This window comes from Phascolarctos cinereus, unplaced genomic scaffold (assembly GCF_003287225.1).
Source record: "Phascolarctos cinereus isolate Bilbo 61053 unplaced genomic scaffold, phaCin_HiC Scaffold_5;HRSCAF=322, whole genome shotgun sequence".
In the NCBI taxonomy this organism is placed as follows: domain Eukaryota; kingdom Metazoa; phylum Chordata; class Mammalia; order Diprotodontia; family Phascolarctidae; genus Phascolarctos; species Phascolarctos cinereus.
The window spans coordinates 44,591,532-44,605,873 of NW_027555958.1; the positions used below are offsets into that span (position 1 = coordinate 44,591,532).

At 38.7% G+C, this 14,342-nt stretch overlaps 1 protein-coding gene across 3 annotated transcripts in view; it reads right to left on the reverse strand.

The window, feature by feature from the left end:
• VPS45 (vacuolar protein sorting 45 homolog) overlaps positions 1-14,342 on the reverse strand; it is a 67,781-nt gene that overhangs the window by 43,415 nt on the left and 10,024 nt on the right. For all 3 annotated transcript variants that reach the window (XM_021004324.1, XM_021004316.2, XM_078154911.1), the window contains 4 exons: positions 13,799-13,909; positions 11,086-11,220; positions 10,378-10,491; positions 9,812-9,979 (listed from right to left, as the gene is read on the reverse strand). In XM_021004324.1, the coding sequence (XP_020859983.1) occupies positions 9,812-9,979; positions 10,378-10,491; positions 11,086-11,220; positions 13,799-13,909 (528 nt within the window). The remainder of the gene's footprint in view (positions 1-9,811; positions 9,980-10,377; positions 10,492-11,085; positions 11,221-13,798; positions 13,910-14,342) is intronic.

Sequence of the window (14,342 nt, forward strand, 5' to 3'; positions counted from 1 at the left end):
GTAAGTCACATAACATCTCAGCCTATTTCATAATTGATAATGGCACCTAACTTACAAAGTCGTGATGACCAAATGAGCTAACATACGTAAGATACTTTGCAAACTGTTGCAACATATAAATCATAGCTATTTTTATTATTATTCCTGCTGGATCTCTACCCATTCTTTTACTGCTGCCTCTGCTCCATGGCTATGCCTGCACTTCATCTCTTTACTCTTACCTTAGCTTTTGCCTAACATGTTCCCAATCCTTGTAGGGGCGGGGGGAACCTTCAATGGTCCTTACTTCCTTGCTAAGAATTTACAATTGGGACAGGACAATTCTGTGTCACAGACAAAAGGACAAAAGCCCAGGACACACACTGAAACCACTTCAAGGCATCCAGAAAAAGTAGGAACTATACCCAGGACAGTCATGCTGACCTCAGTTGCTAATTCTGTTTCTCTTCTTCTAATAACCCAGTATAACAGAACCAATGGCCATTTGTCCCAGGGTCTACAGAAGTATAGCAGCTAAGCTGGAAGGGATATATCCAAGATATGATAAAGTATCTCCAGAGCCTTCTCAAATTGGTTGATTCCAATTCCAGTTACTCAAGTGGAAAGAAATGCTACCATCATAAAGAAACTAGGAAGCACTGCTAATTCTTACAGTTTTGGGAAAGAAAGTGAAGACCTTTGGGGGCACAGGTGCTATTTTCTTCACTGTTGCCCACTCAAGGCATATTGGATAGCTAAGATTTAGGTAAATTAGCAATAGAGATGCCTGAAAATTCACTCGATACCAAATCAAGAAAAAAGCTTGTAATAAAACCCATGGCCTTAGATGTCTATAAACAAATGCAAAAAGTACGGATAACAAGGATAAAAACTAGAGTTCCTAATTCAAGGGAGCACATTTATCATCAAAAGTGTCTATGACTGGGTGGGATGGGAACTATGCCTAGAATATGGTTTTGGAAGGGCAGACTTTATACAAAAGAAACAGCATAGGCAAATTAGGGGGAGGGGAAGAGTGGCACTGAATATTAAGAATATATACTCATGTGAAGAAATACAGCTTGGAAAGGTCTTTCCTTACTACAGCCTTGTCATGTAAATAGGAAAAGTGTTATCTCTTCTTTACAGATGAGGAAACTGAAGCTTGGGGAAGCTAAGTGATTTGTTTAAACCAAGTTATTGTTTTTTTTTAAGTAAGTTAGATAACATTTTTTCCTTTTAAATTAAATTTCCTTTTTAAAAAAATTAGCAAAAATTGATCTTTCCCCTTTCCATCAACTTACTGGAAAAAAAAAAGAAAAAAACCCAATCCCCTCCCCCCCCCAAACATACATAGTCAAGCAAAACAAATTCTTGCACTGAACATATCCAAAAAATGTCTATGTCTCATTCTGCACCTTGAGTCCATGACCTCTATATTGGTGTGTGGGCAGCAAGCTTCATCATTTGTCTTCTGGAACTGTTGTGTTGATGAGAGTTTTTAAGTCTTTCAAAGTGGTTTGTTTTTACAGTGCTGTTTACATTCTGCTCTCAGCTCTGTTCCTGATCTTCTGGACTTCAAAAATCACACCTCTACTTCTAGTTCATCCCGGAACCTCTCTCAGGACCTGGGGATTTTTTCATCCTGGAACATTCTTCAATCCCCAGTCCAGTTTACCATGGAATGTCCCTGCACATGGCCTGCCCCATTCTCCCATTGGTGAGTTCCTCCTGGAATCTGGATTTGGTGAAGAGGTGCGGGCTGGCCTGCCTTTTCTCTCCTCCTCACCCTTGTTAGGATGCTCTGAACTGCAAAATCGTGCCTTTATTGCTGTGCCGCCTGGGAACTTTGAGTGCCTGGGGCCTTCTTGCCCTGGAACATCCTACCTACCTTCCCTACTGTCTTGATTTGTTTGTGTAAAAACTTCTGAGTTTTATGTAATCAAAACTGTCCCCTTTATCTTCTGTGATCCTTTCTATCCCTTGTTTGGTCACGAACTTAAGCCAAGGTTAAACAAGTTAAGCCATGCACACATGGCTAGAAGGTGGCAGAGCTAGGCCTTGACGTGAACCCAGGTCTTCTAAAACCTAATGCTTTTTCCACTACATAAAGCTATTTAGTTGAAGTCCATCAGGAGCCTTAGAGAATTCCACACTATAATGAAATATATCATTATAAAGTTCTAGTGTGCTAACTAATAATGATATGGACAGAAAACGTGGGTGCCTTCCTGTTACATAGTAGCTGTGTGTCACGTGGCAGTATTCATATGACAGAAATATAACTGGATTGTACTATGAATTTTTGGTGCTAAGCCTTATGGGAAGGCTTAAAATAGATGCTGGAGTCATATAAGAGAAAAAAAATTGCCTAGATATATAATAGCAATGACTAAGCAAGAAAATAACAGAAAAAAAAACTTCTGTCTACCGAAGAAGATAAGATCCAAAATCTTCTATTGAGCCCTAACACATGTACAAGCCTAGCCAAGGAAAAGAAAAGCCAAAGATACTCTAATCTTTGGAGACCAAGGCCTCAACAGGAACTGATATGACATTGAGGGGAAAACAATTTTCCCTCTTTGCTGATGTTGGGTGATTCTTCATCATTTTGGGGGGACTGCTTTCTATCTCTACCTAAACCATGATGGGGTGAGAACAAGAAAAAAGGTGATGATGATAATCACTTTTGCTATTAAAACTTTACCTCTTATTATATGATTTAGGAATGAAGTCAGTAATCAAACATCACACCTTTTCTTCTAAGTTGGCTTTGACAAGTATTCTACCCCCTTGTTGTTAAAGTGGGATGGAGTAGATGATGACAAAAAACACCACAAAGATTAGGGCAGCAAGATGAAGCCATTAAGTACTCGCAACATGTTCATATAACAAAATTTGACAAAGTCCAACAATCTGAAAGAACAGTGACCAGGGAATGTCCAGACCCCATTGCACTGAAATCACCGGAAAGCAGGGAGGAGATAATGCCACTGATTAGATTTAGCAAATACATTTGCATTAATGTCTCTTCTTGGAAAAAGTACCAGAATCTACCTTTTGTCCCAGAGTTCTCATGGCTAGATCTATACCCCAAAGAGGTCAAAGACAGATAGAGTGGTTCCATTTACACCAAAATATTAATAGTAGCATTTTTTGAGTTAGAAAGAATTGGAAACAAAGTAGAGGGCTCATCGTTAGGGGAATGTCTAAACAAACCAGTATATGAATATGAAAGAATATCACTGAGCCACAAGAAATAATGAATATAAATTGAGAGAAACATGTAAAAGACACGAATTAATGCAAAGTGAAGTAAGCAGAACCAGGGAAACAATATACTCAATGCCTACAATGTAAATAAAAAAAAAACACCCAAACTCAAAAGTAAATGCTGTGTGATTATATTCAACATTAGTCCCCAAAGAGGAGAGAAGATAATGTACCTTCCTCTCTTCTTTGCAGAAGTGAGAGACTTCTCCCAATGTGTACCAAACACTTCCCATGCTATCAGACTTAGCCGGTGTGTTGGCCACTTTGGCTGAACTGCCCTTCCCCAACCCCCACCCTCCCCACTCTTCTCTAATCTTTGTTACAAGGGACAGTTCTTGTGGTAGGTGAAGGGGGAGATTTTATACACTTACATATATATATACATACACCCCACCTTCACTTCTTTATATACATATATAAATTTTATATTTTAAGGTACGTTTATAATATATTATGTATAATATATATGTACATGGAAATGACGGGGCCATAAAAACAAAAAGTTATCAATTCATTCTTAAAAATACTAGAATTAAAGAATATTATCATTAGAAGGGGCCTCAAAGGTTATTTAATCAATGATACCTACCCAGCCAACAACTGGTGATCACTGATCTTCAACCTGAAAACCTCCAGTGGCACTGAAGTTCCTACTTAATGGGGAAAGCCATTTCATTTTTCAATAGTTTTAGCAGTTAGGAAGTTCTTATTAATGCAATCTAGGGTTACATTAGGTTTTTGCTTTTTTTGGCAGCTTCACCACATTCCAGACTTATATTGATTATGTCCAACCAAAAAAATCTATTTATTCATGAATAACTGTTAATACAGGTTTCCTTATTTTTTTGAACCAAAGTTCAAGATTTCACATTTATCTCTACTAAATCTTATCATGTCTTTCTATCTGTCTTTCTATCCTGTCACAGTATTTCTGAACCCTGATTATGCATTCACCACAGAGGTGTGACACATGGTCTGATTAAAATGTAACTGAGAAATATTTAGCAAAAGAAATAAAAATAAACAAAACATAGATAACATTACATTTTAAATCAATATGAGGCCTGCAGGGATCCTTATATAAGAAATAGTGGCCCCTGTTTCTATTTCAGTTTGCCACCGCTGCTCTTAAGTACCAACTATCCCTCCCAACTAGATAATCATTTTTCTGTATCTTTACCTAAAAATCATGGGTAAAAATATTCAGCAGAAAGGCTTTGCATGGGACCAGACCTGTAATTTCAATGCTATAGGAGCCCTTCTACCATGCAGTCTGGCACTCAATCTGCAATTTAGAGTCTGAGAGTGTTGCCACGGAGAGGTTAACTGACAGCCCAGCATGACACTGCCGGGTTATGTCAGAGGCAGGACTTGTACTCAGGTCTTCCTGACTCCAGGGCCAGGTCTCTCTGGTCTATCACAATGCCTCTCTCTTTGTTCCTTGGGGGAAATCATTTAATCAGTTATAAATCAACCTAACTGTGCTATCATTCAGTGAAGATTTCACAAGGATTTCATGTAAGTCTTTCAAACGCCTTGATGAACTGCAGAAATGCTAAGTCTCCAGAACCACTTTGATGAACCAGATCAAAATTCTGCTCAAAAAATAAGAGACTGGTCTGGAATGACACGTTCTTAGTGAAGCCATGGCAGCTCCTAGTGATCCCCAGGTCCTTAAGTGCTCACAAACCATGTTTAAAAATTACTCTAAAATTTTGGGAAGAGTTGAATCACCAGACCATAGTTTCAGATCTATAGTTTCTCCCTCTTTTTTGAAGACCAGGCCAGGTCATTTACCTCCTCCAGCTTTATAGCACCTTTTGTAATTATTAAATGAGGTTCAGATATCACTTCTTCAAGTCCTTTTAGGTGCCTGCAGTACAGTTCATGCAGTCTATGATACAGTGGAAGTAGTGCTTCTAGATTTGGAGTTTTAGCACCTATGTTTAAGTCCCAGCTCTGCCACCCACATGACTCATCAGTAAAAATGAGAGGGGTGGAGTCAATGATCTCAAAGGTCCCGCCAGCTCTAAACTGATGCACCCAAGTCTTAGACTTGTTTACAGAAGTGGGTATGTACTCTCACCATTGCATCTTAGTTTAATTTTTCCAGTCTGAAGGTCATGCTCCTTCCCAGAAGAGACTCACGGATTTTCAGTGTTAGAGGGCCCTTACCTATAACTGAACAGGAATCCCCTCTCCAATATACTCAATAAGTGGTCATCCAACCTTTGCTTACAGACTTCTAAGCAAAAAAAATTCCTGACCTCTCAAAGCAGCCCATTCCACTTCGGGATGACTAACTGTTAGGAAATTTTCCTTTATATCAAGCCTAATTTTGCCTCCCCACAGCTTCCATTCACTGCTCCTAGTGCTGTCCTCTAGGGACAAAAAAAAAAGGGCAAAAAAAAGCAAGCACCATCAATCCCCCTCTTCTCTGTGGCAGGCCTTCAAATACATGAAGCTTGCTGTGATGCTCCCCCCTGGGCTTTCTCCTAATTTCTTAGGCATGATCTAGAAGTCTCATCATCCTGGCTGGCCTCCTCTGGACACTCTCCAGTTTATCAATGTCCTTGCTGAGATGTGGTAGGAGTCAGGGTGGTACAGCTGAGGCAGAGGGCTTGGGTGCAAATCCCAGCTCTGCTACTCACAAGCATGTGACCTCGGGCAGTTTGCTTAACCAATCTGAGGGGGCTGGATGAGATAACTTCTAAGCTTCCTTCTGGCTCTAAACATGGGATCCTAGAGTACCCAGAACGAAACACGCCTCTTCAGATGTGGTCTGGCCAGGGCACAGGATGGTGGGACCGCTGCTTCCCACACTGCACACCATGCCCTCTTCATGCAGTCTATTATTGCATGAGACCTTTCGGCTGCTGTATCACTCTGCTGACTCACACCGATGCGGCTGTCTACTAAAACCCGTTCACAAGTGAAATACTGCCCAGTAATGCCTACCTTATCCTACATTGGTAAAGCTGATTTTCTGAACCAAGTTTAGGACTTAGGTCACATCTGTTTCCATAAAATTTAATCTTCACATTTTTGGCATTACATTTCCACTTATTAAGACCTTTCTGAATCTTAATTCTGTTATCTGATGTGTTAGTTATTCCTTTCAACTTAGTGTCTGCATATTTGATCAGCATAATAATAAAAGTAACTAGCCTTTACATAGCACTTTAATATTTGCAAAATACTTTAAAAATATTATCTCATTTGATTTTCACAATAACCTTGAGAGGTAGGTGCAATTATTATCCCCCGTTGAGGAAACTGAGGCAAACAGGGTTAAGTGATTTGCCCATGGTCACAGAGCTGGGAAGTATCTGAGGCTGGATTTGAAATCAGGTCTTCCTGACTTTAGAGGCAGTTAGGTGGCTAAGTGGATAGAAATCCGAGCTCACATCTGGCCTCAAACACTAACTGCGTGAGCCTGGGCAAGTCATCTAACCCTGTTTACCTCAGTTTCCTCATCTGTAAAATAAGCTGGAGGAGGAAATGCAAACCAATCCAGTATCTTTGCCAAGAAAACCCCAAATGGAGTCCTGAAGAATCAGACACAATTGAAACAACGGAACAACAAACTTCCTGACTTTGGGTCCAGCCCTCTGAACACAGCACTGACTAAGCACTGTCTTGCCTAAAGGTGCTTGCTTATTATCTCCCCCAATTTGGGGGAACCACTTCTCCACCACATTTTGTTTTTTTGTTTCATCATGTCTAGTCCAAGAATCACCCACCTCAACAGTCAAAATAGAAGAAAAATAAGACAAACAGCTCCACCATCTCTTAGTATCCATTACTCTGCCTGCAGCAACTCCCAACACCTTTTTTTTTCAGTCTTTTTGTCCCTAAATATGACTGAATCCCTTTTGTCGTCCCCTTGATTCACAACCTTGGCTCACTCTGAGCACACCGAATATAGCTCTGGGAGGACTGGCCGAGGAGGAGCAGAACTGCTGTTCATTCTCGGCTCACATCATCCCCCTAAAATCCTTCTGCAAGGCTCCATCACAGTGTGGAGAGGACTCTGCATCCTCCAAGTCAAGTAGGCAGTCGAGAAGCCATACTGGCAGGTTCTACTAACCTAAAAAGGCTTCTAATATGGGGCCAGTGAGGAAAACTAGATGGTTGTTGTCTGAGGACTAATCCAGGTCAAGGAAAAATTGACGAGATTCTTAGATCAAAGAGAAGTTCAGGACTCTCCCAATGAGAAGTCAGAACATGGGCACAAAATCCAAATAAATGATACATTTTCTGAAAATGTCTCATTTTCATGGTGTAACAAATAACCTTTCCTAATTATATGGGATCAATGACTAGAAATGATAGCAGCTTAACAGATTCAGATTAATATATATTTCTTTGCGTATGAAGAGTACACTGTCCCATAAGACAATACTAGTCAACAACCCCAATTCATTGCTTCATGACATACCATGAACTTTAGGTCAAGCCAAGGAATGCAATAACCCATTTAGAGGTCGGAATACTGGCATTAACTCACTGTCAAACAAAAGTTCTCTTTTTGGGCTATTTAAATCATGTCACCAAAGACACTCTTTATCTTGGTGACTTCAAATCAGCTGCTCACTGCCTTGGGGAAGAAAACTTTTTAAAACGAAAATTTTAAATATGATTTGGAATATCTCTGGATTTGTAATAAATCCAATCCTTTACATGAAAACTGAAAGTAAAAAGTTCAGGGAAGGAAATATAATCACCTGTATAATGAAATCTGCTAATAACTTTTTTAAAAATTAAAATCACCAAAAACACAAGAAAACTTAAGAATAACCATACCTACTTTAAGAATCTTAAATTCAATAACAGGCAGAAAACATATTCACTGAAATAAATAAAATAACCTTTGTTAGGAAAATTCCTGCCTAAGTCCATGAGACTATGACAATTGCAGGGCCTTTTTTACAAAGCAAGTTAGCCAAAGATCCAAAACTACCAGCTGGTTTTTTTGTGTAGGTTTGGAAAACCAGAGGCTAAGTATAAAAACTAACTTGATAGGAAGTCTACATAGAAAACAAAGTTTATTTTCTCCTTTCTTCAGCATGGTGGAGCTTCCATGAGAAGCTATGGGATGCATTCAATTAAGATCATGGTCAACCTAGAGCATTTTATACAAAGAGCTTTCTTTTTAAGCTGTACCATTATATAAAAATAGATGACAATCTGTAGGTCATTCTAAATAAGACAGGGGCTTTGAAATGCCTTCTTTTAGACTTTGCTACCTCCCAAATAAACTTTGGAATTTACTGTATATAAAAGGGAAAAGAGTTAAATTTATAGGGTCAAAGTTCCTATTTAATGAAAAAGAACAATCTTTAAATGAGATGCATTTTTACTTCAAATCAGTCTAAGTGGTGAAACCTCTTTCCAATTTCCCATCTGTAAGGGGTACCACCATTAGTCATCTTTGATTATTCTATCTCCTTCATTGCCTCTAACCCATGTGTCATCAAGGTCTTCTGGCTTTTTTCTTTCAGATGTCTTTTGGATTTGCTCCTCACCTCTCTATTCTCACTCCCATCCCTTGTCCATACTATTACTGCAATGGTCTCCCAGCCACTTTTCCTGACTACCATCTCTCTTTCTCTGAACTCAGTAGGTAGAGTCGAGGAAGGAAGGCATTCCAAGCATTGGGGACAGCCAAGGAGAATGCCTGGAGCGTAGAGATGGAGCATCTTGTTTGTGATCTGCAAGAAGGTCACTGGATCAAAGAGTACATGTCAGGGAGCAAGGTGTAAGAAGATAGGAGAGCTAGTAGGGGCTAGATCATGAAGGGATCTGAATGCCAAACAGAGCACTTTGTATTTTATCCTGGAGGCAGTAGGGTGCCACTGGAGTTTATTGAGTAGGGGAGTAACATGGCTGGATGTGAGCTTTAGGAAAATCACTTTGGTGACTGAATGGAGATAGACTGGAACAGGGAGAGACCTGAAGCAGGCAGACCCACCAGGAAGCGATTTGCTTTCGTCATTTCATTCTTTTGCCTCTTATATAAAGTCCAAACCCTACTTCCTTTCAAGGTCCTTCAGAATCTGGCTCCATATTACATGGCACTTCCTCCTACTACTTCTCAACATGCATCTTTCTTATTCATTTGGCTCAGACTACTCACTCATACAATATTCATTCCTGTCTTTGTTCATCACATAAACACTCCTAGAAAAATCCTTCCTTATTCCTCTCCAAATGCCCGTCATCCAAGGCTGGTCTTTTATCAGTGAAGATATCAGTCATCTTATCTTAGAGGTGAAGCTCAGCTCAAGTCCCACTTTGTAGCAATGACCTTTCCCTGACAATTTTTCTCTTCTCTCAGCTTCTACTGTCAAAACATAGCTCCGCACACAACTGCATAACATACCTTGCGCTGTTTTCTAATTGTGTCATACGTTTTTATCTTGTCTCCTCAAATGAACTGTATTCCTTGAGTGCTGGAACTACATCTTACATTTCTTTTACATCTCCCATAGCATCTAGCATGAGTTAAGCACATATTAAATCTTCACCAAATACAGGCCAATTGGCAGACAGATACCTGGAGAGCAGCAGAATGATCATTTTGGCAGGCCAGCTCTTGCTCAACCTCTGAAACCTCCAGCAGGTTCCTCTCACTGACCAGCCGAGACAACTCCCCGACCACAGTCACATGCTTTGACACAGTCCCAGACATCTTCTTGAACTGTGGATAATTCTCCACAAAGGCCTGTCAGAGAAAAAATTGGTGGGAGATTCTGAGTCATCATTTCTCAGCAGAGGATGAGCGAAAACAACAAGACAATCTCTACCCACCCCTGCTGACCAGAATGAGATTTCTACAGCTCATTTTGTGATGCATCAAAACAGAAGAGCTGTTAGGTCTTGAAATAATGAAGAGCTTTAGAACAGGGCAAACACAACTGATGGGCACAATGGGTACTAAAGAAACTAGGACTTAACTGAAAAAAGAGATCTCAGAAAATACGTCTCAAAAAAAGACAGGCCAAACAGGTGACTTAAAAGCTATGCACAAAAAAGATTCTGGGTTCTTCCAACCCATGCCAGAACACTTATAAACTGTAACCATCTCCATAGCAACCCATTAGTCACACATGCTTAATTTACCTTCATATCCGCTATCGATTCTAATTTTTGTTGTTCTTTTGGTTTCTTTTTTTGGAAGTCTTCCATGAGATTCTTGATGTTGCTGCCAATCTCAGCAAAATTCAGGTACATGTTCTGTGTAAAAGAAAGGAAGAACCATGGCTTGGTAACACATGGTCTGACTACCCTACGGTTTAAATTAGACCTGACCAAGAATCCCCTACATAGCTGGAAATGAAGGGAAAACAGAATGCTACCACAACTACCCAATTATAATTATCTTAGGCCAAGATAGTCAAGGCCAATACCTCTACTATTCTCTCAAAGTGCTATTGGATCATGAGGGTCAATATCAATATGGTATATAATGGTACTGAATTCACATTGCTTAATGTAAAATTGATTTTTCACAGCGAGTATTATTTCTCTGATATTTTACTCAATATTAAGTATGCAGATGATTATCCAAGAAATGATATTAAGAGGTCAGAATGAAAGTTCTAGGTTTCCTCTAGAGATGCTGATCACAAACACAGACGGACACATATTTGTGTTTATTTATATATATATATATGTATGTATATAAACACATATAATATTTATACACATATATGTAGCTGGATGGCAGATAACATCTATTTATCCTTTCATATCAAACCCCGCCTACTTCTACTAATCCCTACCCCACCAATCCAACAATACCCTCTTTGTAATTAAAAAACCACCTACATTGGCATAGAATTCATCATTGTCAGCAGATAAGACCACCTCTCTCAGGTCTTTACTGATCCCTGGTACTCGAGAAAGGTCAATCCGATTGTTGTTTATGCCCAGCAGTTCATGGACCATGGCCTGATATGTCCACTAAATAAAAGGTGTACAACAAGAAAATAGGTAACTACGATAAACCAAAGATATTTTTAAAATGTAGCCAACTCAATGGGGCCTTAAAAAACAATTCACTTAGAACCTTAAGTATATGTAACTTGTCTATTCAGGTTAACCAGTACTAACAATTAATGAACATCCGCAGTCACTTAAATTGGTAAAACACTGAAAATTCAAAGTGCCTTTATAGTTTATATTTTACATTTCTGGAAGAAGGGCGACAAAGATTAGCCTCTCTGATAGAAAATAAATGCAATCTCTATCATGAGCTCCAAATCTTTGCTTGCAAATTATGCATCTATTTTTGTTTCACAGACAGAGCTATCCCGGTCCTGCAGTCACAAGCTGTACCATTTCCTGTGAGCTTTTGTGGTTTTCTGCCGCACGAGGAGTGTGCTCTTGCAGATCTGTGCGGTGCTATATTTATCTTGGGAACACTAATATTATCAGAAGGAAGCTCGTGAGTGGATCAAAACACTGGCATACTCGGAAGCTTGCCTTTGCATACATTTTCTTTTACATTTCTGCTCAATTTGAATTGAGAAGAAAACTCAAATGCTTATAGAATGTGAATTTTTCTGGTAAAATTGGTCAGAACCCCTACTCGTTTTTGGTATTATTGTTATTTGCAGACAGCAAATTATTGCCCATGAAAAATATATAAGCTCACCAGAAAAAGTGTTTGTTCATCACCTCTCCTAGTTATGGATATGTAAGGGAGCACCCAAACTTTGTACAAGTCTTTCCTTGCATTTCATATTACAGTGAGGGTTCCAATTAGCGTGAATAATGAATTGCGTGAAGTGGTTGAATTATTCTAATTTGCACCACAGATTTCCGCTGGGCTCGGGTCAATGACAACATTTTATATAATTACAACTCTGAATAGTGCAAATCTGAATTCATACAACCACTTCAGGGCATTCATTATTCCCACTAATCAAGGCCCAGCTACATATTTCAAATATAACAAATATAAAAGGCCTGTAGATTAAATTTTAAATCTTGATCCACTAGAAAGTGCTATTCAGGTATACTTCACTTTAAGCAAAACTAATGTATGAAAATCTAGACTTACCAAAAATAAATTAGGAGTTGATTAATCACATGCACTCAGGAAACTTTTTTGAAAGGAATCTTATGGCTAGATATTCTTTAATAAAACTAAGAACGCTTTTGTAAAGTGTCTGAATCATTTATAATAATTTGATTTGTACACAATAATTCAATCACATAAAGCAATGTGAATTTGCACTATAGATAAGTTTTACTGTACACAGCAATGGATTCGTGATTTTATGGGGTGGAAATTTCCTCCTTAGATATAAATCCCAATTCCACCATGTGCCTTCATCATAGCGGTGCTTATACATTTCTTTCTGAAAAGACACTAGAAACTTTCCTGTATTTCTTTTAACATCTTATGGATGCCAATGTAACAACACTCATGCTGTCCATATGTTATCTGTCACTCTTCTTAGAAGAGCAGCTCATTTCCTTTTCTAGGTAAAGACATCATTGATGATGGCTTTTTCACCATTTCTTACAGGTAAGTCATAGCTGGCAGGATACTTACACCCACTATGTGTCTTTCCATTGCTCACCGGGTGACCTGTAATTGTTTCTTTGGAAAATGGTATTCCATTATTTGCAGCCATTCAGCATTATAAAAAGAATAAATATTGGGTTTTTTAAAAAATAAGCTTTTGTGGCAATGAGCAGTATGGAATCACCAAAAACCCTGTATAATTTCCTCAATTACAACCCAGCCTGACCTCTTTTGATCAATTTTGGAACTGGTTCACCATTCCTCAAAAGCACCTATTTAATACATGTGTACTGGCAGACTAAGTCAATGGGTTGCCTGTTCAATTGAACGCCATAATATGGTCAACAACCAAGCTGATCTCTGTGGAAGGACCTCTGATCTCATTTGGAACATTCTGGAGCTGGATGTTATCAGCACAGTATGTTTTTTTTTTAAGTTAATGAATTTTTAGTTTTCAACAATCACTTCCATAAGCTTTTAAGTTTTAAATTTTCTCCTCCTTCCTTCCTGCCTCCCTTCCCAAGATGGCACACAATCTAATATAGGCTCTACATATTCCTATTAAAATATTAAAATTAAAAATTATTATTACTATTAAATATTTCCTATTTCTATTCCTATTAAAAATATTTTCAACATTCCTATTAAATATATTTTCAGCCCAGTATGTTAAAGAGGAACTTCGGCAGAACCTCTCTTTCAAAAGGGTCTCCCTCTTCCATTCCAACTTTGCGCAGGATAGACTGTGACCCAAGAAACAAATTTTACTTTACAGCTATAAATTCTCCCTTGATATTATTATAAAATAGGAATAAAGTGAGAGGTTATGCCTTTGATGTCAAACTAAAAGTGGTGTCAAGACACAGAAGAAAAGGATGGCTAAGAATAAGGTGGCAAAAAATGGGTCCCTACATCTACTCTTTATTTCCACCATCACATGCTGTTGCCATAAAGGTCAAATGCTCTGATTCTTCTCTTCATGTACGCCTACAAAGGCCATGGCACCTGGTTCAGCAGTGGAGTTATGGCGTCATCACAGCGATCCAAAATGAGCAGCAACGGAGGGACTTCAGTTCTCCGGAACTCAAAAAGCTCATACTCTTTAGTTATCACTTGCTGTGAGCGAGAAAATGAAAGTCTGGTCACAAAATGGCTACAGAGGGAGACAATGTAAATAGGAAAGGTGTGAATAAAGAGCACAGTGATGTGACTAAATGCTGATTGCGCTGGCATAGGCCTTTCATAAAGTTATTCATAAGCTCCTTATAAAGTGAATTTAGTAGCAACCTATTCACATGAAATTGGAATGAAAATCCTTGATATAGGTAGTTAAACTGAGATACAAAGGAGTTATATAACTTGTATACTGTCAGCAGAACTAGGGACAGAACCCAAGAATTTTAATTCTTAGCCTCTTAGTTTCAGTCCCTTAACTTGGAACACATTACGATCTAGACTGCTTAGCTATTGAATCTAGGTCATATTTTTAGTGAGTGTTTGGAAGTGGTATCACTTAAGCCTTCACTCTAAAAATCTATTTCTTAAATAT